Below are 27157 nucleotides of genomic sequence, written 5' to 3' on the forward strand. Positions count from 1 at the left end.
CACGCCGCCTCTGAGGGAGTGCTCCCTGCTCTCCAAACGCCAAAGTTCACTAAAACTCCCCTGATTTACAGGCAGCTTCCGACTGCCAGCACCTGGCAGACACAGCAACCAGCTCAGTCATAAACAGATCGCATACAATTTAATTTTAATGTGCTCGTTAGTCGTAGCACATTTCAGACATAATTGTGAACGCAACACAAAATTATAGCAAAAAGACAATTTTAATGCTGCCGTAGAAAAAAGGGCTATATGAAGAGTCACATGATGGTGGTTCATTGTCAACAACAAAACAGGGCACAGAGTGTGTTACAGTGTCTGTGCTGTTTACATGCCAATATTTTATACATAGGTTCTCATATGGTGTCAGCTGTCAGTTACTTCTGCAAATTAACTGCCAAAAATGGAGAAGAACAGAATCACTTGGAGAGCCGGTAACCACGGGTTACCTTTCATAAGCCTAAAGATAAAGCTGCAGTGTGGGATCTTGGGAGAATAATTAGGAAGAACAAAACAGAAAGTTACCAATTGAAATGAAAAGGCATCCTACAATATGGAATAGCAACCGAGAGGGCTTATAAATAAGTGAAAGAGGTTGTATCACAGAATGCCTCATGACTTGTAAGCAAAGTATTACAGTACAAACATTTTAAAGGCTTTATCAATGTTTAGGAAATACAGTACAAGTTCTTTTTTTTGTTCTTTTTTTTTTCCTTTTCAAATAGACTTAACCCTTTGAGCACTGAGTTTATTTTTAGCGTTCTTTGATTTCTAATAAATACCTTTAAAAATCATGTGCAAAATAGTTACGATGCTCTGCCATGGATGTATTTCCTGGCCTCGTGTATTCAGACTGCTCAAAACAAATGATAATATGATGCTAATAAATATGTATAATTTAAACATGAACCTCTATCAATACAGATGTACTGTATAGCAAAACAAACAATCATACTTTGCTTTCAGATAATGTTTCTGTATACTTTATAAATGCTATCTGTGGTATCTTCTGTATAATTTACAATGTTTGTATGTAAAAAACAAAACCCATAGACCTTAAAAAAAAAAGAAAAGGAAATATACACTATACATAGGCACGGCATATGCCCAGAGCATAGCAGGTACATAAAACAATGTTGCTATAAATGCAGGAAAAAAGGTCATTTAACCACAATCACATTTTTCATAAGAGAGTCTGAAATCTATACAATATATACATCTATGTTTCAATGTGAAAATAATATTCTTTTAAATTTCAAGGCGTGTTATACCCCTGCAGACCTGCATAAATGGAGGTTCGTATTATTAATTATAACTAAGCTGGTAAGGAGTTTAAAAAACAGAGCTTCATACATTATTATTATTTTATTTTATTTTTTAACCAAATTAATGCAAAAGTGCTTCAAAGTACTCAGAGGGCTAAAGATGAAAGGGCGAGTGAGAAATGCCAGCACACCCGAGTCGTGTGGGAAAAGTGTGCCCGACTTCGTTACAAATGCGGAATTAAACTGTCTGTTAATGCATGCAGCTTGAAGCATCGAGGGATGCTCACAACTCAATCCCATTTACACAAAGTTCCAAACACTTACCACTGCGGTTCAACCTTCATATTTTACCAGTAACAACAGCTGAGTATGCACCTCTATTAACACTGTACAGTTATACAAAACAGCCCAGCCCAGAGCGATTCTCTGCAGTTAACAGAAGAACATGTGCCAAGAACGAGACAGAGGGGCCTTAAGGTGCCTGCCATGGTTTCCCTCAAAGCAAGTTACAGTCATTTTAACCGAAAGCCAATGCTACTGCTTCTCCAACTCTGAAACATACAGGAGGTGGTCTTCTGGGGACTTCCCGTGCGTTTTGCTAAGGTGAAGTTTAACGGCATGCTTGCTCGCAAAGGTCCGATTGCAAAGTTTGCACTGGTAGGAGGTCCCCAGGTCCTCCTCGGGGGAGGACGTCACCAGTTTTTCTGACGGCGACTTGGTTTGTGCTATCTGATTGTTAATCTGTTCGGTGGACAGTTTGGACAAGTCCCGTAGCCGGAAGCCCAGGTGTGACTCTAGGTGACTGATGTACGTGGAAGGAGTCCTGATTTGTGACGCACAGTCATTACAAAAGAACACGGGGTGGCCAGTGTCCAGGTTTTTGAGGAACTTTGTTCCACCTGTCCTTCGAAGCTGGTACTTCACGTTGGCCAGCCAGTGGCTGATGGTGGTCATCGAGAGGCCCGTGAACCTCGAGATGTGCATGCGCTCCTGGGGGCTCAGGTCTGACATGATGTACTTCCCCTCGGACGTCTGCCGCAGGCTGGCGGCAAACTGGGCCTGGAGGATGAGCAGGTGCTGGGGGTTCCAGTTTGACTGGCGGCCCTTCCTCTTCTGCGCGGGCGTCGCCTCCTCGGCCTCCTCCAGGGTGGCCCCGTCAATGTCAGACTTCTCGGAGATGCTGGAAGGAGTGGAGGACTTTGACGTGTGGCTCTCTGTCAAGTTCTTCAGCATATCGGATATATCTGACAAGGCATTCTCGCGTAGCGGCGAGTTTGACATGAATGATACGACGGCAGATGTCTTCGCCGTTGTCACCGTGGATGAGGAGGTTGCCGGGGATGTGGACGTGGGTGACAAGAGCACTGAACCCAAAGAGCAGCCTTTGTCACTCTTCCCTTTCGTCAAGTCTATGGGCTGGTCGTTGTTGACGTGGTAGAAATAGCGGTCGAGGTGGTCTGCCTTCTTGGACTGGAGGGGCGGTGGGGTGGCCACGGCTGCCTTCTCGGCCAGGCTATTGCTCATCTTGAAAAGCATGCTCATGGGGTCAAGGGCAGGCAGGGAGGGCTTGGCAGCCTTGCCCAGGTGAATGTTCATGACCGACTGGAGGGCACTCAAAGGGTTAACAAAAGGCTGTTCCGGCGGGTGGTCAGTGATGATGGCCGTGCTGCTGCTCAAGCTGCCAGTCATGGGCTTCACCAGCTCCTTGCCGTTCTCCACTGGCTCTGCCAGGGGGCTCCCCTCCTTGCAGCCATCCCGCTGGGGGCTGGGGCTGTCCCCCTGGCTTTTGAAGCCCCCATCGCTGGACGCCTCCATCTTGATGGGCTCACTGACTTCGCTGCTGCAGGGGGAGGGAGTGGCCCGCTTCGGCGGAGAAAGCTTGCCCTCCGGCTCCTTCATTTTCTCCTCGACTTTGGCAACCTTCTCGGTGACTTTTTTCACCAGCTCCTCCATGGCGTGAAAGTTTGTCTTGGGCATGGGTGAGGTCTGGCTGCTGGGCGGGGAGACCAGCGTCTGGGTTTTTGTGGGCGACACAATCTCGCTGTTGCCAAACATGGGTTTCAGGGGTGTGCTCTTCCCCGACGAGCCCAGAGACAGCTTCATCATGTTGGGGAGCTGGTAGGCGGCGTGGATGCTGGGGTAGCCCCCCCAGCTGGGGGTGCCGTTCTGGGCCTTGTTGATGGCGGACGTCACCGTGTTTTCCAGGGATTTTAGGATATCTAGTCCCCCCTTGGGACTCTCTTCTAGGTCATTTTCAGTCAAATAGTGGTATTTGGAAGAGATGTCGTACTTTTCCTCTTCTTCACAGGGCTTCTCCTTTTCCTTAGGTTTCTCCTCTGTCACCGCTTTCTCCTTGTCGACTTCCTTCTTGACCTCCACATTCAGTTTCGGGGAGACGCTTGCAGGCGTGTTGGAGGGGGACGTGAAGGTGGTGGCAGCCAGGGGCACAGACTGCACCTTCTCGTCGAGCAGGGTTGTGACGGTGGGCGTGACGGGCGTCTCCATGATGGGCTTCCCCTTCTTCATGGCCGAGTTAGTGACCTTGATGAAGTGGCCAGTAACCATCATGTGGGCCGTGAGCTCCTGCAGCGTGTCGTGGGAGCTGCCGCACTCCATGCACTTCAGGATCTGGGACTTCCGGGCCTCAAAGTGCCAGGCATAGCTGGCCCCGTTCTGGTGGCCGTACCGGTTATTTGGTGTGATGTAAGGGTTGGAGTTCTTCTGAAGGACATCATTCGTATCTGACATCGCAGCTTTAGGGGTTCCACCTGTGGAATCTGGGGAGCTGGGGAGCTCCAGCTCGAGCGAAGCTTTCTTCCTAGCGGCAGGGATGATTTTGGCTGCAACAGGAGTGACGGGTTCCTTCAGAGGCACTTTTTGGTAGTGTTTTGTTTTGATCATGTGGACACTCAAGTCCTGGAGGGACTCGAACGAGTGGCCACAGTACATGCACTTCAACACCTTCTGGGCGTCTTCCTTCCCTTCCATCTCCAGCAGGGAGCGTTTGCGGGGCTTGGACCAGCGCTTGGGGTTGTTGTTGTCAGTCTCGTGGTTGTCGTCGCGGTAATGCCCCGTTTCATTCATGTGCACCGTCAACTCCACCAGCGTGTCGTAGGCGGCGCTGCAATCCTTGCAGCGGAACTTGCTGGCGCCCGTGAAGATGGAGCCGTAGAGCTTGCTGCTCTGCCGGTACAGCTGCACCGTGCTGAAGAGGCTGGGCTCGGGCAGCATGCGGCTCTGAGACACCTGCTGCAGGGTCTTGGCCATGGCGCTCTGGTGCCAGTCGAAGCTCCCGCTGCCGCAGCTGCTGCTGCTACTGCTGCTGCTGCTGCTGCTGCCGCCATTGTTCTTCTCGGAGGAGGGCTGGTGCAGGTTGAGGTTGAGGTTGGACCAGTAGGAGTTGGAGAGGAAGTTGTTGTACACGGCCTTCATCTGCTCCAGGCTATCCGACACGGTGGTGTCTTCCAGTGGGACCACCACCTCCTTGGTCTCTTCTTCGTTCTTGATGGAGCCACTTTCGAAGTCAGCCATTCGGTCACTGGTCTCACTGATGTGTGACTCACTGTCCATTTCGTGGCTGGAGAACTCAGCTGCTGGGGAGTTCTGGTAGCTGGGGCAGGTCTTGCTGAGCTCCTTCTCCGGGCACATGTACTTGGCCGAGGGCTCCCCATCTGCCGTACTCTCTTCAGGGTCTATATCTTCGTCTACAAGGGCGGCAGCCTTTAACTCATCGGAAACGTAGGCTGCCATGATAACAGGTGGGAAGGTGGCATAGAAAGAAGAGAGACAGGGACAAGGAGAGAAAGAAAAAAAAGGCATTAGTAAGTGTTGAGCTTACCTAGAATATTTTCTGGGCTCTCAGGGAAACGCAGCAAAGTAGACGGGCACATTTATTTGTAAAATTAAATAGTTAAAATGTGGTGTTTCTTTGGAGCAAAAAAAAAAAAAATCTGCTCTTCAAACATAATTTGCCACCTTATTCTTCTCAAGGGGCAACAGCTTGAAATTAAAACTAAATTTGAAATTAATGAAGCACATTCTGGAGGTGGCATTCATTTCTAAAGTAATAAATTACTTGTATCAACCTCAGAGACAGCAGTTCCTGTCTGTCAATTAATATGTCTTATGCTTCTCCTACCCCTAATGCATTTCTTAACAGACAGATTCACAATTTAAATTAAGCAAGCATTTTTTACTCATTACATTTTTGAGGCTCAATCTTTAATAAATATAAAGTACAAAAACATCAATAAAATTTTTACAAAGTAAAAAGAAAGTACATCAATTGCAATAAATTAAAAACAAGGTTTTGTGGCTTTTTTTCTTTCTCCCTTCTGGAAAAGCAGGTTTCATAAAAGCTTAGAGAAAGTTTCCTACCAGGGAAGCTGCTGGTTTGTCCCAGTTGGGAGGAAGACCCTGACCCATGACCACTCAGCACTGGCCCCGTGTCCCACGTGTACACTCAGCCTTTCCCAGCCACCCGCACACACTCTCCATGCAGAATGATGTCAGAACCAGTTCAGGAAAATTGGTATGCGGTGCTCACTCCTGCTGTATAAATATATACAAGACCTTCCAGTGGACCTTACAAATGTCAAAGTGTTTGCTCTTCAGACTCCTTTGTCAATATTTACTCAGCATAAGCTTCGTGGGCATCCAACAGGGGTCCGCCTTTCTGGAGGCAATGTAACGGGGGATGTAAAACCAGCACACGCCTCCCGAACAGGTGGAGGGCAGGGCCGAGCAGCTGGGGTTCCAGAAGACGCACATCCAGAGACGCAAAACCGGGAAAACACTTGTGTTAACGAAATGAAATGGTTTGTTTTCATTCTCTTGCATTTGAGTGACTTAGGTTATTCCTTCCCGGAGCCTGCCTATCACTGAAAACCAAGTTGGGCTGGTCTTGTGAACAATTAGGCGTGGCCATCCCTGTGGTTAGTAACAATCTTAAGCCAGAGAAGAGGGGAAAAAGGAACTTCTTCCTGTCAGCTATTCAATACCTGTTGGCTTCAAAAGGCCAGTGGGGAAGTATGTTAGGTGGCTGTGATGCCACCGTGCTAATTGTGTAGCAGCTTAAAAAACCCTTAGAAAAGAAAAGGAAGCTTCATTTGTAGAATTCACTCCCATAACTTTAAAGATTTGCCCCAGATCAATTTCACACCAGAAAAAACCAGTGGAATAACTCAAACAAATAAGTTCCCTTGAAGGCAAATAGATATTTTCCCCTTGCTCTTTCGTCCAGGTCAAGTGTGATCTTTTTTTCCCTTCCTAAGTCCCCACTGAGTTCCAAGATTTCCAAGCTGAGACAAGAGTGACCTCTCAACCCTGCCATCATTTGCACGTGGATGGGAACGCATGCCAGGGACACACACCCGTATCAGCTGTGCAGGCGGGGACACTTCTGCTCACACGCAAATGACAACGCACGAGTCCTGTGCTCGAGCCACGGGACGTCCTTACAAATGACAGAAGAAACTGCCTGCTCCGGTCAGCTGAGGTGTCAAGTACCGTGGTGCACCTTCGGTTTGAGGCCATGCACTTAGAGTTGAGAAATTAAAATGGCAAACAAGCTTTTTGCCTAGGGCCAGGGCCAAAAGGAGTAGGGAGAGCCCAGGGAGGCTCCTTTGCTGGCTGCGGCGAAGAAGATGAATGCGTTTGTTGGAAAAGGAATAGGAAGAGACAAAGAAAACACGCGCCTCGCTCTCCTCCTCCACCTTCCCAGGCTTGCGACACACTGTGGCAAGCTGACTCACAACCTCCCACGGGGCTGGCCGGTCTGGAGGGAGGGCAGCTGGGGGCCAAGCGACCAAGAGTCACAATTTGCCTGGAACTCTCCTGATTTTAACACAGAAAGTTCTACATCCTGGGAGTCCTCTCAGTCCTGGGCAAAGCAGTCAGCTGGCCGCCCGATGTGCCGAGGGGCACACGGCATGACTGGGTCAGAGCGCCTGGGCTGCTGTGCCCTCCTCTCGGAGCCGAGCTACGGCAGCGAGATCTGGGTTTAACCAGGTGCAGCCCACCAGCTGCAGACACACACCAGGTGCCCGAAGGCCTGACGTTTCCAACCAGGGGGCCTCGTTTTGAACACGGAGTCTGGGAAGGGAGGAGGAAAGCACAACGGCCTGTGACCCTACAGCTGAGACACAAGGAAAAGCACGGTCCCGTATAAACAGGGACAGATCCCACAGCCCCTGCCCTCCTGGAGAAGGCCCTCTGACCACAGGCTGCAGCGCGAACCCAAACGCTGGGCACTCTGCTTCTGCGACAGCGCCCATAGAACTGAGTCTGGGAGACGTAGGGATCAGAAATGGCCCTACCTGAAGCCACTATGGGAGAACATGAGGCCACCAGAAGCAGCAGGGGCCAACAGTGGACACGAAAGAGCCCACTGTAGCCTGAAGGCGACCAGCTAAGAGGGAGGGAAACCACCCGGGGCAGTGTAGCTTCCAGAGCAGGGCATCCTGTGGCGGCCTCGACACAGCGCGGGGTGCAGCCCCGCACGCACCATCATTGCTTTTACCAGCTCCTGCCCAAGCTGGCCCCAGTGCACTCCAACATACTTTGTAAATCGCACAGAGTATCAGAAGGTCATCAGTCTGATGACTGAGGAGGAAATTAATATTGAAAGGAAAGTAAGGCCAACCTCCCCAGTGGGAACAAAATCCTACTCTGAGGAAAATTAAAAAGCTCTGGCGCCAAGAGGACCTGGGTCCTGGGGAGAACTGGCCTCACCCCACACCCCACCCAAGGCCTTGTCATGCTTTCCAAGGCTCCTTACAAGCATACTTGCACACTGTCATGACAGGGACCTCACTACCTATTAAAATAGCCATTGTCTTTTCAGACCCAATGGCGAGAAGTATTTCCTCAGGCTGAGCCTAGGACTTCTACCCACTGGTTCTTCCCTCCACGTTCAAATGGAGGGCAAAGTACGAATCCTCCCCCACGTTGCGCAATAATTGCACTCCTCCAGGAATATCACAGCCACTCCCGATTACTGAACTTCAAAAAACTGCGAGAAAGTGGCGATGGGCCCAGAGAGACAGCAGAGGGGGTTACTTCTGTAAACTCTGATGGCGCACTCACACATGCCAGGTGAGCTGCCGCACTCTGAGCAGGACGTCAGGTTCTTTCTCTGGGCCTCAATTTTCCCTTCTCTACTAGAACACAGCATTGCACCTCTATGGTCCTCCCTTCTCTACCTCTCCATTTTCTGGCTTTTCTGAGAAAAGGGTGAAGAACTGAGGCGTAAACTCACTCTCTCTGGGGCATTCCCCCCACGCACGGGCTCCTCATAAGCACTCGGCAATCAAGCAGTTTCCCAGTCCTCTCTTCTCCACACTAACGAGCAAAGTCCCTGGCTGGACAGAAGGAAGAACTTCTGGACAGCGGGACAGTTAATGTCCTGGACCAAGCAAGGAGGGGATGGGAGATTGGCCGTCTCCACTCACTGTCTGAGTGGACAGGGAGAGGTCAGCTGGGGGGCAGGTGGGATGGATGAGAAGCTGGCCCCACGTGCTGGCCTTCAGTGGCCTTCCTCTCTGCTTGGACCTGACAGATAATCGTGCAGAGCCTTGGGAAGCTGCGCCACCGTCAACAGTTATTGGAATCCCTTGCTCCTATTCCACTTTCTGTATTTTCCTGTCTGAATTCTCCGAGGCCAAGGGCCCCATTCTACACTCCCACGGTCCTGCACACAGTAGGTAAGAAACAAACACTGGCTATGTCCTTTGGAAAGAGGTTGGTTGGAGGTCACATCCAGCAGCGAGATGCTTGTTACCCGCCGTCGTAACAGGATCTGTCCTCTTTCTCTCTCCTCTCTGACAGCAGCCTTGGCGAGCCACCAGCTCTCTCTCAACCCTCCTCCTCAATGACCCCGACTCCAGCCCGAGGCCTTTCCTTCTGTTCTCCACACAGAAGCCACCGGATCACTGTCAATCAGCAGGCCGGTCACATCAACCCCTGTGGAACACCCTCAGTGACTTCCCATGAGGCTCGGAAGAAAGCTCGGATTCCTCAAAGCAACCCCAAAGTCCTCCACCGCCTTGGCCCTGCTTCCCTTCCAGCCTCTCAGCTTCTAGAATGTGCCAACATCTCTCCCTCTTCACTTCACACTGCTGCCTCCATTGCCGGAAATCCTGGGGCAGATGCAAAGAAGGGGAGGGGGGGCCAATCCACCCCCGTGGGCCACAGGTGAAATGTAACGTCCGGGGGAGGGGGCTTTCTCCAACCCCAAATTTGTCCTCTTTGCACCCTCCCCCTCCTTGTTACAGGGCACACCACAGAAATCACTTGCTTAAGCCAGCTGTTCCAGGACGTTCTATCAGACTGTCAGCTTTGTGTGGTCAGCCAGCACCCCCCATATCTGTTGCACCCGAGTGGCCACTCAACACCTATCCACAGAATGCATGAAGGAATGAATGAATGAACACTGTAGATGACTTCTTCAAATCTCCTACATAGTTGCCAAAACATCTAGAGGGATCCAGGCTCTGGCTGGTCCCAGAGCAAAGCAGATGTGCTGAGGTCTGACTCAAAGTCCTTCCTGGATCAACTCTGCGAGTGACCAGCATTTCCAGCAGAGCTGCTGCACGAGGAAGGGCCTCAAGGGTGGAGAGGCTGACAGAACCCACCGCTGAGGAAGAGTGGAGGAAACATCCCGGGTGGCGTTCTCCTTGCACTGGAGCTGCCGCTGGCTGTGCCCACACTGGAAGACCCTTCTCCAAGAACGCGTTATCCTCACTCTTTTCTCTTGAAGAAATGAGACTGAAACCTTTGCAGCCAGCTCCAGTAGAGCAGGCAGCTCAACTGTCAGGGGAGGGGGCTCTCATTCAAACCGGAGCAACAGCTGCAAAGACGCAAAGAAACCCACGGGAGCGGAGGCCAGAAGCGCAGGCGGACTGGCGCCAGTGTTTCGTTTTTCCCCAAGTTGCCCCGGGGAAGAAGTTTCTCTCCACGAGGTGAGTCCTCATAGAACTGCCACACCGGCTTCCCTATCGCACCCCCACTTCTCTCCCCTCAATGAAAAGTAAGAGCTTCAAGCAGCATGACAGCCATCGATCTCTCCAGAGCTGAAGGCCAAGGACACATTTTCACACAGCTGGATGAACCGAAGAACTTGCCAAGAGCGGAACCCAGTGGGACTTTTGGGTAAAGACGCACGGTCATGAGAAATTAAAGCTCTCGAGCTTACAGAATCTTCCTCCAAAGTTCCACAGCCCAGCACCCCTGGAATGTGACGTGATGAAGAAACAATGACCCTCCTGATCTGTGCATGCCCATGAGCCATTCCCACATTCACTGAATCTGGTCCTCTCACTGGTCCTGGCAGGTAGATAGAATGATCTCCGTTTTTCAGCTGAGGAAACTGGAGATCTGACAAGTCAAATGGGACACCCTCAAGCCCACCGCTGGCACCCCCCAGGAGGAGTCAGTGGAGGGAGAAAGGGACTTGACTAAACTCCTGAGGGATTCACATGGAAGGGGCATGGGGTGAGGACTGTGTCCCAGGACACGGACGCGGAGTGGGCCGCCACACCACAGCCTCCTCTGACTCCCATCCCCGGTGGGATTCCACGCCCACTCCTCCAGGACGGTCCTGGGTCCCATTCTGTGGCTCCCCAGTGCTCAATCCTTCTGAGATACGGCCATGGGGACGATGGATGCGTCCAGGGAGCCAGGAGCTGGCCCACTGCAACAATCAGAGGTCGGAGCCAGCAGCTCCCTCATTAATATTTATCATCATCATTAGCTAAACTCAATCACCAGGTAAAAAGAAATTAATACGTTTGATATAAATATAAAACAGTAAGCTGGGGCATAATGGAATTCATTTCTGGGCAAGTGGGAATTACCTTCATCACTCTGTTGTGAATCTCTCCCAAAAGGAGGAGCTGAAGGAGCTGGAGGGTGTCCCTGTGGGTCTGCACTCTCCAGCCAGTGGGGGGCTGGGGGCGGCAGGGAAGCAGAGGGCCCTGGGAGGGAGGTGGCAAGGAAGGAGAGCATGCGGGCCCGTGCCCTGCTCCCAGAAGCAATTTCAAGGTAAACTGTCCTGCGGATTTTCGCATTTTCTGGGCTGAAATGAAGCTTCTGAAGTTATAACCCTCTGTTTTCAAATTCCCAAGACTCCTTAGGTGCTGGCTAAAGCTTCCTCAGATTCCTTTTCTTTTGTTTATTGACGTGTAGTTGACATTCAATATTGCACTAGTTTTAGGTGTATAACACAGTGATCCGACATTTCATACATTACGAATGATCACCACGATAAGTCCAGCAACCACCTGTCATCATACACAGTCACTGCAGTATTACCGACTATATTCCCCCCGCCGTACATGACATCCCCGTGACTTACTCCTTTTATAAGTGCAAGTTTGCAGCTCTTATCCCCTTCACCCATTTCTTCCATCCCTCCACCCGCTTCCTTCTGGCGGCCACCAGTCTGTTCTACGTATCTATGAGTTTTCGCTTCTGTTTTGTTTTCTTTGCTTATTTTGTTTTGTAGATTCCACATGTAAATGAAATCATATGGTGTTTGTCTTTCTCTGTCTGACTTACTTCACTTAGCGTAGTATCCTCTAGGTCCATCCATGTTGTGGCAAACGTCAGGATTTCATTCTCTTAATTCCACCTCCCCTCACTCCCTAGTAAAGCTAGCCCAGAGGAGCACCTCCTCCCGCACCCTGTGTGATTCTGGTCATTCATTCACAAGGAAGCCTGACACTGTGACGGAGAGAGAGGAGAGGAGGCACGGCGAGGAGAGGGCCTGGCTGAGGAAGCACAGGGCAGTGTCCAGTGTCCAGAGGGTGAGGAGAGAGTGGAGGGGAGGGAGCAGAGAGAGGAGAACAGGAGAGAGATGGGGAAAGAAGAGAGGAATCCATTAGGACTGGGGCGGGGGACAGAGAGACAGAGGCAGACAGAGAGACAGAGACAGAGAGACCACCAGGAGTGGGAAGTAGGCAGGGAGAGAAAGAGAAGCAGTGATGGCGATTCCAGAAGAGAGGAAGGACGAGGTTATTCTAGCGCGAGGACCATGCGCTCAGAGAGGCCGGAGCTGGGCTCCTGGCGCAGAGCTGGTCGTGGGAGAGAGGCCCCAGGGAGCTGCTGTGGGTCAGTTCCAAGGCCGGAGACTCGGGCCTTCTCTCAGCCTTCGCTGAGCGCTCAGATTTTCAAAGGACACAGGGTGATTTTTTAAGGATAATTTAACCAGCTGAGTTGGTGACCAAGAAGGAAGTTAACTGCTCAGCTGACCCTGGTGAGCAGAGCGGGTGGACGCAGCTTGGGGACAGAGGCAGCTTCCGCCCCAGAGATGATCAGGGGCCGCCCTGGGCGGAGGACACTTGGCGTCCAGCCTGGCCAGGGGAGCCGGGGCCTCCTCGGCACACCCCCAGCGGCCACTCTCAGGCCCTCACATGCACGATCACATCTGAGACTCAGAACTGAGAACACAGGCGTGGCGACATGTCTGAAACTGGATGTCTTGTGAAGGCTGCCAGATCTGGACTCGGTGCTCCTGACCCCTTCCTGCTCAGGGCTCACGCATGCCTGTCTCTGCAGACCCTCCTCCCGCCCGCCCCTCCCAGCCCAGGCCACTCTGCCTGTCTCAGGAATCAGATTCAGGTTGAGTTTTAATACCCGCCGTGCCCAGACTCTCAGTGAAGCCCCGAGTCCTCCCTGTTTCAGAACATGCTTAGACATGGAAACATGCCAAGATCATCAGGGGGTGTCCTGACCACCTGAATCCCTCCTGCCACCCCCACACCTGGGCCCAGCACAGAGCAGACTCCCAGTCACGACAGAGGATAGCCTGGAAGCCCCACAGCCCAATGTGGAGAGCGGTCCACGAGGGTGCCGGCCCGGACCTGGGGGAGGACCTGCTCTTTTGTTGGTGTTCTGGTGTTGCATTTTTTTCAGTTAAACTGAGTGATGCCACAGACAGTGAGACCCTGGGTCTTGGCTGCTGCTCAGCCACACGTTCTTCCTGTGACCCCGGACTGGCTTCATGTCTCTGAGGTCCAGTTTCATCCCCCACAAACGAGAAGGAGGGGAGCAATTTCTGCCACCCCCAGCCCCCAGGTACAGGACAGGGGCTTCCTTCAGAAGGAGTGAGCACAAAGGACACTTCCAAGGAAAAGACAAAGATTAACAAGGGCAAAATCAGTATTCCTCAGGCCAGGCCCATCCTCAGGACTGCTAGGAAGGACGCGCACAGGGGCATGGCCAAGCCCAGCTCCACCCCACAGCTCCACCCACCACATCCACCCTACAGGACAGAGATGCCCCATTCTCCCAGAAGCACTGGGGAGCAGTGCTTAGAGCCGATGACCTTCTGCATAGTGGCAGTGGGAGCAACCATCTCAGACACTCATACCCCTCTGGCTGCCAAAGTCCCTGCCACGCCCAGGCCCCCAGCCAGGCACCTTCTGCAGGCTGAGTCCAGCTCCATGTCAGGTCAGCTTCCATCCTGAGTCACCTCGCTCTTTATGGGGGAAAGAGCTCAAGTCTCCAGAAAACCTCACGTGCATCTCCCCTTGTTAAAAACATACCTGGAAAATCCAGACGGACGCATCCGTTTGACACAAGGATTTCTGCTTTATGAACTGCGTATACTCTTTGCCCTCTGGGTTATCTTTAACACGTCTCTCTTCTGTGCAAAGATGTTGCACACCTAATTGTGACGGGGGCGGGGACTCCTTTGTGAGTGTAGCCACATCTGCAGCATCTTCCCTGTCTGGTATCACCTGACTTGGGGCCCAGAGTTAACCCCAAGTGTTCTGAGATCCCATAAAAGGGGTTGCCTAGAGCCCTGGAGGGTGTGAGGGGCCGGGAGACAGGCAGGGTGCTTAGAGCGGGGTGGCAACGACCACACACACTCACCCTGTAGGCAGCTCCCAGCATCCCGAGACTCGGGTCCTGTGGAAGGTGAAGATGGGGACGGTGGACATCCTGTGGCTGCTGACTGGGAGGCGGCTCAGAGGAGCAGCACTGATGCAGGATTTCCTTTTTGTGCCAAAAGAGTGAGGAAACGGCAGAAAGAAGTGAGTGATGCAGTGGAGGGGAGCTGAGCTACATGTGCTGGGTAATACCAAGGTGATTAGACTGAGCTGCTGGGCCTCTGTTGGGACCTTATATAAGCAGCAGAGAGAGGAAATGGATTCCAGAGAAGGCATGCTCATGGCTGGTACCTGGCAGGTCACTAACCAGCAGAGAACATGAGCTTTCTCCACCCAGGCACCTGGGCACCTGCAGTCACAAGATATGTCACTCAAGCTTTTTGGGGTGACAGAGGTCACAGCCTCTGGCGAGAGAGATAGGCATTCTTGGATGGTACCAGGGAGACCAGGGGCCTCTGCAGCATCCCTGCTGGGCACTGGAACTTTCCAGGAAGCAGGAGAATCCCCAAAGGGCCAAAGCCGGGCAGAGAGGCTAGGAGTGCCTGGCTTGGCTCTGAGGGGAAGAAAATGGTGGCTGAAGCTCTAATGGTCAGGACTTCTCCAGAAGGCTGGCTGCTTGGGATGACAACCTCCCCAGATTGATTGTTCTTCCCACCAGCAAGGTCAGGAATATTAATTTTGTACACGTTAATGTGATGTAATGTGCGAGATGAATGCTTGTTCAGTGGGTGTCACTGTGTTAATAAAGCTGCGACGCTCTCGTGCCAAAAAAAGCATGGCGCTGCTGACTGGTGAATCAAGTCAGCGTGCAGAAGGCACCGTCGCCCTTCAGCAGAGCCAGTGCCCATTGGTGGTTCAGGCCATAACAGGCTGCTGCTGATCCTCCGCGAGGCCAGTGACAGCCAGGTCCAGGGGACACCTCCCAGCTGTTGGAAACCCCAGCCTGTTGGGGAGACTCGGCATCCGGGCCAAGGCCTGCTCCTCCAGACGTGGCCAGGGGCCTCCAGAAGCCAAACATGGAGCTCCCACCACCAGACTGAGAAAGACATGCCCGAGGCTTCTCTCTTTGGATTCTCGTTGCAATGAAAGAGCCTCATTTGGCATCTTAGTAGCCCCCCGAAAAACCTCCCGTCCCTTCGCAGACCCTCCCCAAGGGAGAGAAGGCTCAGATGAAGAGGCGGCCAGGAAGCTGGAGGGCTCCCCAGGTCAGAGAGGAAAGCTGGCTCCCTCAGCTCTAAAATCACACTCAACCCGCTGCTTCTGGGGGACAGGCTCCGCTATCATTTGGGGATTAACCCCACCACAAAGAAAAATAAACGTACAAAGGACATAGTCACATTCAAAGCCATTGCCTCAGACAAATCTTCAGATAATAAAGAGTAATGAGTACTCAGTTTGGGGACCATCCGAGTCCCCTCTGTCCTTGACTTCAAGCACATAGGAAACCCACCTGCAGCGGAAGTCCCTAACACCCAGCTCCCACGGGGTACCTATACTCTCACTCCCAATGCCCCGGAGAGGCACTCTGTTGTTCAATCACCTTAATCCACTGGGGAGCTGAGAAGGCAGAACCTTGATCCAGTGTCACCCTGTGGTGGTTGGGGCTGTCTAGGGTGATACTCCAGTTGGCTCGGCTTGGTAACCAGTAATGGTCTATCAAGCTTCTAGAGCCAGGGTGAGTCCCTGCAGGAGTGGTCCAGGAAGTAAAGCTTGCTGTGGGTGTAGTATCCCCATTTCTCTTTCTTAGCTCAGTATTTCCAAGTTCACTGCCCACCTGGAGTAAAGAGTCTAGGGTCTGAACCCTTTCTCTATATCCTTTTTCTCTGTTATTCCACAAAATCCCTATGGTAAATCCTAGTCTTACAATGGATCTAATAAATTAGAAGGATAACTTCATCCAAAGAACAACTTCTCTCACCTTGGTGGAATCTTAGAGAGCTGCAAATAGGACTTGGGTGCATTACCAGGGCCAGGGGATGTGCTCGGACTTCTCAAATTGCACAGCTGAGCAGTGGTCAATTCTGCTAGGGGCTGAGAAGAGTCGTGCCTTACACACCATCAGCTCTGGAGCACGGGCTCTCCTGGAGGTAGGACAGAGCGATGCTCACAGGGTCCCTAATGAGGCAGCTGTGGGACCAAGTGGAACTCTTGCCTGTCTGCACACTCAATGATCTCAAAGCCTGGGGAAACCACAGTTGAAAATAGGGCAATGGGTTGGGGAAAATTTGAGGCAGTCCTTACAATGGGCCTCTTCAAAGCGGGCGATATGTGTACAACGCAGATGCTCACTGGGCCTTACTGGCTGTTCTCCAAAGTACCAAGGAGCTGGATCCAGGGCAAGGTACACGGATGGCTTTCATGAAAGAGGAATCAAGATTCACAGGGAGGAGGAGGCAACTGATTCATACAGCTCATCTACCCATCCGTCCCTCTGTCCATCCACCCACCCATCCATCAATCCACCCAAAGTCCACCCCTTTATCCAACACGTATGTGTCACCAAAATGAATGGGTCAGAGTCACAGGCTTTACTTTCATGTGGTCAAGATGTCCGTGGTTACGTAGATCACAAAGGCATCAGAGGGCGCACAGCCACACAAACTTCTTAGCTTGATGTGCAAAGCCCGGCACAACCAAGCTTCACCTTACCTTCCAAGTTGGCGTTCCACTGCCCTCCTCCCTCAGACACACACTGCCCTTCCCTGACGGTGTTCCCTTGGCTTTGCCTTGGCTTAGGCTGTTTCTTCCACCTATGTTCCACGCTCCATCTTTCCACACTCTCCTCCCTGCCCTCCAAGATCCTGCTCATTCTACCTCCCCCAGGAGGTCCTTTCTCACCTCTCTCTTGAATGCGACCTCTTCAACCTCAGTGATGAAACAAGGGATGGACAAGTCCTCTTTAAACCCTAAATTCTAGAGAAATACAAGGAATGATCACTGGCATTCTCGTTTGTACAGCTCGTCTGGCGTTTGTCTCTTGTAGTTTCTACAACGACTAACCATGTGAAGAATCGTCTCTCCACAGACATTACAGGGGCAGGGCACAGGCAGCCCTTACCTCTGAGCGCTGCACACAGCCTGGCGGATCAACACTCTCAGTAGCTCCTGGTCCAACTCACAGAGGCTGGTAGGTGCTGCGTAGAAAGAACCGCCACAGCCCAGCGTCACCTCAGGCAGAAGTTCCCCCAGCTTCCTGCGTTCTCTCAGATGCAGGGCCAAGCAGCCCCACGTGTCCCGCTACCGTACATACATCTCTTCATGTCACCTCACTCCCTCTCACAGAACAGAGACACTAAGCAGAGTGTTTCTCAGGAGTTCCTGACAAGGTTCCTCATCTTCTGACCACAGGGATAACCTGGAAAGAGGATGCTCCCAGTGACCCCAGAGATGCCCAGCCCTTCCCTCACTGTATTAGCACTTGCCCAGCACTCATCCAGTGCATACCCAGGACTCATCCAGCACTCACCCAGTACTCATCCAGCACCCAGACAGAACTCACCTTGTATTTACCCAGCACCCAAATAGCACTAACCCAGGACTCATCCAGTACTCAGACAGCACTAATCCAGACCTGACCCAGCACTCACCCAGCACTGACCCAGACTTTACCCAGCAAACACCCAGCACTCACCCAGTACTCATCCAGTCCCCAGACAGCACTCACCTTGTATTTACCCAGTACCCAAGTACCACTAACCCAGGACTCATCCAGTACTCAGACAGCACTCACCCAGACCTGACCCAGCAAACACTCACCACTCACCCAGCATCCAGACAGTACTCACCTGGTACATACTTAACACTCGGCCAGCATACACCCAGCACTCACCCAGCTTACACAGCACTCACCCAGTACTCAGCCAGCAGTCACCAGCACTTACCCAATACTCGCTCAGCACACACCCAAGCCTCCCATTGCACAAGTGACCACAACTTGGAGGGGTTGCATCCAGGATAGGGCTGTAATCTTCCCAGCCAGTTTGAAGACACAAAGTTTCAAATGTTTTATAATTCTGACGGGTATATAAATACCCATTGATTTCAACTTCATTTCTATTTATTAAAATAGGTTTCCCCCAAACCAATATATAAATAATGCCTATAGGCTGACTGGCATCACATGATACCTTTCCTTTTAAATACCCTGTCTCACTAATTCATATTGATGTTTATATAGTCTGACTCCGGTGTTTCTCATACTAGATTCAAGAACCCTCAACACCTCACCATCCTTCAAAAAGAGAGAGAGAGAAGGAGAAAAAAGAAACCTAAAGCAACACCAAATAATGTGAGCACGCTCTCGCTAACTGGCTAGCGTGTTACTTGTCACAGTCCTTTTACGGAGGGTGGTTTAGCAGCATATATCAAAACTGAAAGTATGTATGCTCTTTGACCCAGCTAGGAACCTATACTACAGAAATACCGACGTGCAAAAAGCCCTTCTCTATTTAAGGGTGTTCTCAGCAATGTTTCTTGTAATACCAAAAAAGAAGATAAACGAAGGTATATACATACCATGAAATAATATGCAGCAATTGATAAGAATGGTAAGAGAGAAACATCAGTGTTAGGAAAGACGTGGAGCCACTGGAACTGTCGTTGGCGGCTGCAGTAGTATAAATTGGTACCTCCACTTTGAAAAACTGTCGGCAGGATCTGCTAAAGCAGCACATACATGTACTCTGTGACGCAGCCTTTCTCCTCCTGGATATCTACCCAGCAGAAAGGCACACATATCCCACCAGAGGACCTAGACGAGAACATCCTTTGGCATACCATTCATAATGGCAAAGAAATTGGAAACGACCCAAATGACCATCCACAGTCAATGGATAAATATATTGTGGTCTATCCACTCAACAGAATGGAAGAAAGCAGTGAAAATTCACAAACTCTTATGCAAAAGAACTAGGAGAATCTTACAAACATAATACTAAGGGGAAGACACCAATCACAAAGATTACATACTGCTTGAATCCATTTATATAAATTTCAAAGCCAGGCATAACTAATCTGTGTTGGCCTATTGGGAAGGCGTGACTGGGAGGGAGCACCAGAGACTCCCGGGGGGCTGGAAATGTTCCACTCTGGATCTGGGCCCTCGTTACATGAATGTGCTCACTCGGGGGAAATTCATGGACCTGTACATTTATATATGTATGCTGTCTTTTTGTATGTTACACTGAAGAAAAAGTTTGCCTCAAAAAGAACGAGATAATTCTGCAAGTTCCCTTGTGGGAAGACCTCGAAGACATATTGTCAAGTGGGAGAAAAAAAAGTCACAGAAACACGGACACTGACCCCTGTTTTCTGTGTGTGGTCTTGTGGTGGGTGCCCAAGAAAAGGATCCTCGCCTGGATGTGAACAGTGTTCTCCAGGTGCAGGAGGGCACCTCGTGCTGGGAGTGAGGTGGCAGGAGGCGAGGAGGAGGGGGCTCCCTTCTGTATGGGCTGAAAGTTTCGCAAGCACACACTCATGAAGGCATGTGAAATTTTAAAAAGTATACAAGGAAATTTCTTCTTAGTAAGCACCTCCTATGTGTGCAGCTCTGTACTGGGCACTGTCTGCAGGGAGTACAACAGGTACTCCTTCTCTTGGGAGCCCGCATTCCGGGACGGCATGATATGAGCGAGAGTGGGTTCCTGCACGGGGAGGCTGGGCGCAAAGGCACAAGGCTTCGGGGCAGCTCTGTGGGACGTCCATCTGCAGACTTTCCTGCCTTTGCTTCCTTCTGCCCATCGGCATTCTCAGTGAAGATGTCAGCCAGTCATGATGGATTGTGGGAAAATAGAGACATGGGAAACTTTGAGCTGAAACTGTCGACTTTATTGGAAGGAGAGGGTAGGAGCCACTTTTCCACCAGCCTCAAAGGCTGCTGGGTACCCGGGCATCTTGCTGGAGGGACACCCAAAGCATCCATGGGGCACGGCATCCTTAACCACAGGGGGGGCCTGTCCCCACCAGTGGGAGTCAGTGGGTCTTCGGTCTGCTGCTCCCTTTCAGATTGAGGGCTGGCACCCAGGGGAGCCCCATCGCCTCCCAGGACAGGGTCCTCAACTCCTCTCAGAGCACAGCCCTGTGATCACCTCACCGACTCTCCCACGCCCGAGGTGCACGTGGCAGGGACAGGCGTCTGTGTGACCGGTGGGGAAGGGCCCAGTGAGAGTCTGGAGTGTAAGTTCGCTGGGTCTCCAACCCCCACGTGTTGCCAGAGCTGAAGGAGACACCCGCCCGGTGCAGAGAGGGCACACAATGTGGTTTATTCCTCCTTCTTCCTTCCTGCCCCTTCTTGAGGCCAAAAGAAAGTTCCAGGGCCTGGATTTTTGAGTCTAATACAGGTGATCAAGAAACACCCAGGCCTTGGGAGGCGGGTGAAGGAGGGCACTCAGATCAACAGAACATGTGCCCCGGCTGCCACTTGCTTCCCTGTCGCTCCCCAACGCATTCCGATGGCCCCAGAAATCATCTCCTATAACACAGCCAGGAAACACTCCCCTCCCTGCAGAGGCTCTTGCCACGGGATCAGCAGGCATTTCCCAGATAGGCTCAGCAGCACCATGATCGGCACCGGGGACAGAGCAAAGGAGCTGCCAGTGGCCTCCTGGATAACTGCCACTCCTCAGGCGGCACTCGGCACCTTTGTGATCTCAGCACCTCCCGGCTTCCCTGGTGCTTCCTGTGTACCCGAGGAAGGTCCCTGTGGGCCTGTGCTCAGGAGACCAGGAACACTGCACCTCTGGAACCCCAGCTGATGTCCCATCTCCCCGGGGGCTTTACTGTCTCCTCCATCCCAAGCCGATCCTTCTCACCTCTGCGCACCCACACCCCTTTAGGGATTTGCAGTCGCTTGTTCCCATGGTGGGCTGGGGCTGGGCGGGCAAGGACACCATCTCAGTAGCCCCCGCACCGGGCTGGCACATGCGGGATGCTTGATAAAGCCCTTTGAATTGCATCAAACTTTCAAATGCAAAGACATCACAAATACGGGAGGCAGATGCTATGCCTGCTTTTTGTGCTTTGTTTTATTTTGCTTCCTTGGAACACTTCAGCGCCAAGCAGCATTTTCATACAGAATTAAAAACCCAGAACCAACGCCCAGGAGCAGGCCCCTGCCACAGCTGTGCTGCACAGGATAGTACGGCCCCCGGGGGCTCTGCATTCCCAGGGGACCTTCCTGTGCGTGATCTCCACCGAGCTACATAACAGCCTCGGGGGGGGGGGGGGCGGGGAGCGTACACCCACACCACAAGTGCCATTTAACGGATGGGGAGGCTGAGGCTCAGAGGGAGTCCAGCGGGTGGAGGCAGCCCACAAGACTCACGGGACACGGAACTAGGCCTGACAGTCAGAAGCAGGGTCTTTTTTCCTTTATCTTCCTGCTTCTTTCCAGAACACACCCTGGAATATACCGCTCAAGCGTGAAGACGCAAACAGAAGGTCCCTCTTTCTTGAGAAGTATGGCACACAATCCTTGGGAAAAGGGGCAATATTGCCTGCCTGGGAGGGCTGTGGTGGGGAGTCAGTGACACGAAAACGCACGGTGGGTAAGGCAGTAAATGTCACTCATTGGGGGCCCAGAACCTCCGCTGGTCCCACGTGCGGGATGTGGTTCTTTCTCGTCTCCTTGGTCAAGAGGGGCAGTAGAGTTTTCATTTGAAAATACAAATGAAAGGACTGCTTTTAGAGGAAAGCAAAGCCTGGCAGCCCCTGAACACTGTCTGAGACACGCACAGGGTAGTGGACAACATGTGCTCGCGGCCTCTGGGAAGAGGTGGGGCTGGCACCCCGTGGCAGTGCCCCGACGCTGGAAATGAGCTACACGTGCACTGAAAGCCCCCGCGTCTACACTTCACGGAGGAGCCCACCACACGCCGCCCTGCAGCTCCCACTCCTACTGCGCAAACCCACTGGCGAGCCCAACAATTAAAAATACCCTGCGGATCTCCCGCCCAACGCCGGGCCGAGGCTCAGGGCAGCCCCCCATCCCCGCTGCCTCTCTGAGCGGACGGTCTGAACAGTCTGCAGCCACCAGGCGAACACAGAATGTCACACGAGCAAAGACACTTGTCAAATGCCTTTCCCTTACAAGCACCCTCATCATGACCTGTGTTAATGAAGTTAATTGAATTTAAGATCAATAATGGTTAATTATTGCAATTTGACATTCAGAGATAAATGGCTTTAAGACAGAGAAGTGTGTGTGTGTATGTGAATTCTCTCCAAAGAAGGTGAATGCAGTAGGAGCCTGAGTGGGATCCCACAAGCCTTCCATTGATTCTGGGACCATCTGATCGACTCCATCCTCTGATGAATGTGGGCTTTTCAGAGCTACAAGTAAATGCTCTACAAGACCACTCTAACCCTTGTCACTGGCCAAATCTATATGTGCTGCACACCAGAAATCTATTGAGATAGATGAAAGAATTGCTGTAGAAACAAGAGCAGCTTCAATAAAGGTGAAGGTTTATTATATTGACTATTAATGTAACTTAACTGTACGCAGTTATGAATGCTTATGGATCAGGCAGTTTAATTTGGGGCAGTTAGATATGATTATAATTGAACACCAATTTTTTTTTATTTTTACATCACCAAAGATGAACTCATTCCAACAGGGAAAAAAAAAAAGCCCAGCTCGGAAAGTAGGTTACAACTGGCTTCCCAGAGGACGGCCTCCTGGGGCGGGGCCACAGGGATGCTGTGGGGACAGGCCCAGGACTCTCTCCTCTCACGCTGACCCTGACCACTCTGCCTCCCGGCCCAGGCCCCACAGCTCTCCGCAAGCTGACCCCTCGGCAGTCTGAGGCTGTCCCTTAAGCTCAGGTCAGGGCCCAGAAGTGGCTCCTCTGGTTTCTCCCAAGTTGGAGAAAAGTTCACTTAACAGGAGTGCTCCCAGGGAGGATGACATATCCCCAAACACACCGGGAATGATACTCCTCCACGCACACAGAACCAGCTAAATGACCGCTTACGAGATCCATAACAACAAAGTCAACGTGGTCGGGGAAGAAAGTCCTACTGATTGCGAAGCACTGACAATAAAACGCGGCTGAGGAGTTCTGTCAAAATGTAAGATTATGCAAAAACACCGTTGAGAACACTGCTAATCATCTGCTTGTGTCAATTACTTGAAGGGTCTCTGACAGCATATTTACATTAAACACATTTCGGGAGCAAAATCCTTAATGCTATATCAGAATATTTTTCATTACCATTAGCGAATCGTAACACTGGATTTTCTCCTCGGCTACAATAGGAGCACTGCGGGGAGGCTGGGTGGGGCCGGCGTGGGTGGAGTGGATTGGGGGAAATTTCGCCTCATCCAGCTGAGAAGAGGCGGGTGATGGGGAAGTCAGATGTGAGCCATCCCAGCCCCACTCTCCTTTCAGGGAAGATGACAGGGACTTCTTTAGTGCAAATGAAAAGCAGCACTCACTCTCCTCCTGGCCGAGGTGGCCAGCCCCACAAGTGTATGTCACCTTATTTAACGAGGCGAACGGCAGGTGTACAGGGATGACGGGTGGAACGAGAACTGAGATGGCAGCAGCTGGGACTGGCACGGCTCAAACACCTCCCCCCCAGTCACGCCGTCTTGTCCACAATTACAGTGATGTGGAAATACCACATGAACAGCCTGGGGCCTGGAGTGGTCTAGCTGAGTGAGTCATGTCCAGAGGGATGGCTCTGGCCCTGTGCTGGGCGTGGTCCCGAGTGGGGATACCACAGCAGAGAACGCTGCAGGCTCCACCCACGGGGCTCCCTGGGAAGGTGATAGAGGGCTGGGTCAATACTCTCAAGAAACCACACCCCAGACAGCCCTGGGCTCTGCCTGAAGTGACACGATAATGACGTCAGGATGCTTGGATTTTCTTTTTACATTTGAGCACTTTGCTGAACACTTTACTTACACTGCTTCCTGTTCTCCTCATACCAGCCCCATAGGCTTGGTTGCTTCCTCACTTCAAAGATGAGGAGACCGTGTCCCACTCAGACCACAGCTGGTCAAGGAGAGAACCGGGATTTGAACTCAGATCTCCAGGCTCCTTTCACACTCCACACCAGGGATGTGCAAGTTACAGTGACTGCGAGCAGAGATCTCAGCCTGGCAGCCAAGTGGTGACGTTTCTTACACTCACAGAGGCAGACAAGGGGTCTGTTAAATAATGTCTGAAAAGCCTTGACACCACCTTAATCTCAAGAAGCATGTCTGCACCATTCAGAAGGTGGAGCTGCAGGGCTGGGCGATGTGGCATTGCTGCTCACAGGGCTCCTCAGGGCTCTGGGAGGCAAACAGAAACACGGAGACAGAGGGGCTGGCTGGCAGGCTCTGAGCTGCTGCCCGCCCTCCCCGCGGGCTGGAGGCCTGGGGCCCACCTCGTCCTGATCCGTGCTCTGGAAAGCATCACCGGGAGGCGGGACTCCACATCACATCCAACCTACCGGACAACAAATACATGGGACATGCAGAAAATCGATAGCACTCACACCTACTCAGTCAGTCCCGGGGATCCAATATCTGTGGTGATCTCAGAAACTGGTGTTAAGTTATATGGACATTTAAAACAGAATGCATTCCTTTAAAGAGATTCTACATCCCGAAGCTTTGATTAAGTAAAAGCTGTCCCCTCCCCATTGCCAAATGTATAGACATTTCCCTAATCGACCTTTGTAAATGTAGATTTGCTTTTGCCTTAAAATACTACATATTTACAATATGTAAAAATACATATTTTACCTTAAAATACTATCAGTGTTATCATCAAATTGTGCAGGATACAAAATGCAAAAAGCTGCCACATCTATCCTCCAACTGCACTTCCAGACCTTATGTGAGATCTGAATTGAGGAGAACACAGGTGAAAACAGGGGTGGCCAGAAGCCAAAGCTTCTAGTCCAATACGGCCAGAACTGGGGACGGATTCTGAGTGCCCACTGCCTGCATGATGGAAATAAGATGTCACAGAGGAGTAATGTGACTTGGGTTCATTTTCATTTCTTTATATAGATTAAATATACATATGCATGTAAACATATACACACTTACAAATGCATATACACAAACACACATGCACCCATCCATCTTTATATGCACAAATGGACGTTTGCATGAATCTGGTTGCCCTACAAAGAGATCCTTCAAAGAAATTTGAACAAACAACTCCAAACAAACTTATGCCAAATGAAAACACTAGGCAACAGAGAAAGTTATCCTCACGGGTGGGTCTGCTGTTTAAACATCTGATTCCCAGCAAACGAGCATCCATTCCAGCACGCCACCCCCCACCCCACAGCTCTCTGGGAAGAGATCAAGAACCTCTGGGCCGCAGAGCTGCACACCCAAAACTGATAAATGCACGCTTCTCCACAGTGCCCAGTAAAACGCCTGGGCTGCATCCCTCTCTGGGGAGGATGGCACAGGCCTGGCTCGACAGTAGTACTCAGTCCACATGGATCCAGCAATCTCACACCACAGCCCAGACTCTCCCCCTTGGAGGGAATTCTGTTTATAATGCAACAACTTTCCTAGGGTCCAGCTGATCCATCACCGTGGGATTGGTCTGCGGGCAGATCAGCTCAGAGGCGAGGACCTGCCTTTGGCATTCCTCCTTCCTTGGCCAGGCACTCCACGCCCAGAAAGGTCCCAAGGCCAATCTCCTAGGCCAGATTTCTAAAACCCCACAGTTCCCGACTGAATGCGGGCTCTGGCTTAGGATGAACTGGAGCCCTCTCTGTCACTTCTGTGACAGGATAAGCTGTCGCGCCGTGCCCACAAAAGCAAACAGGTTTCAGAAAGGTGGAGCTCTCCTGAGGATCCCAGTGGGGGCATTCACGCCAGTACAAAGAGCCAACGCCAGCGAGTCCTCGCCAGGGCCCGGTGCTCACCCAGGCCCTTCCACGCTCCCCCCCGTGGACGCCCCAGCAGAATCTCCTGAAGTATACACACTCTTAGCATTAGCATTTCACAGATGGGACTCAGAAACTTGCTCGAGGGGACAGAACTAACCGTGCAGGGCCAGGATTTAGACCCAGCCTTCTGAACACAGCGTCTGCGCCTGTAACGCTCACTCTCCACCTCTCCGGTCGCGCTGAGCCCCGACGTGCATCTTCAGCTGTTTACAGAACGAAGCCCGCTTCCCCGAACTGTCAAACTGGGACCATCACCAAAAAAATTAATCTCAAGTTTTTAAAATATCAAAACCTTAAAACGTATAATTAAATTAATCATCATAAATTACTTTTTAGCACTGAGAGTTGGATTTATAATATCATTTTCAAAGCTCTCTGTGAGATTTAAATATTTTATAGCATATGTGAGTGAGAAAGAACTGTGGCGAAGGGCTTAACTATCGCTGTAGAGCAGCAGACTTTGACAAAAACTGGAGCACAACTGTTTCTAAGGTAGTTTGTAAAAATTATTTATTTCCATACCAGTTAATTATGATGGGAGTCTTTGTTGAATGCACAAGCATTAAAAAAGTGCTGATATTTTATGCATCTTTAACTGGAGCGCGATTCCCTGCAGCGCACTGGTAACTCCTTGACATTTAGCATTCACTCACAGCAACTGTAATAAGGGGTTTGATTGCTTCCTTTGCAGATGCCGTAATTTAATAACTGTGATCAGTTGCATAAATTTACTATACAACCATCTTAAGTTAGCCACATTAAAATTAAGCAAAATTGTAATCTGTTGACAGATTATTGCTACTGAACAATTCTACTAAAAGCATTTCAGATAAGCAAGTGCCAGGAGCATTTGTGTTTTATAAGCTTGTAAAAAATACGGCAGCTTCCTCCTTCCTCACCCCAACCTCCAGTCACCCCCCCACCCACATACACGCGCACACAAATCTGACGAATAGACAATTTCACGAAATTCTACGCTTTCTGCTAAATCACCTGAACGGTTGATTTCGTGATTTGAAATGTTTTGTGTGGTGAATTCTGCTATCTGGAAGGAAAAGAAAGAAAAGGCAGCATGTCAGTTTCTTCGTCCTTTCT

The 27157-nt window shown here is 51.1% G+C and overlaps 1 protein-coding gene across 1 annotated transcript in view; it reads right to left on the bottom strand.

The window, feature by feature from the left end:
* Window positions 1-1347: 1347 nt before the first annotated feature.
* TSHZ3 (teashirt zinc finger homeobox 3) overlaps window positions 1348-27157 on the bottom strand; it is a 67268-nt gene continuing 41458 nt past the window's right edge. Inside the window, exon 2 of the mRNA XM_070498365.1 lies at window positions 1348-5005. Within this exon, the coding sequence (XP_070354466.1) occupies window positions 1797-5005 (3209 nt within the window). The 3' untranslated portion in view covers window positions 1348-1796. The remainder of the gene's footprint in view (window positions 5006-27157) is intronic.

Source organism: Equus asinus, chromosome 26 (assembly GCF_041296235.1).
Source record: "Equus asinus isolate D_3611 breed Donkey chromosome 26, EquAss-T2T_v2, whole genome shotgun sequence".
Taxonomy (NCBI): Eukaryota; Metazoa; Chordata; class Mammalia; order Perissodactyla; family Equidae; genus Equus; species Equus asinus.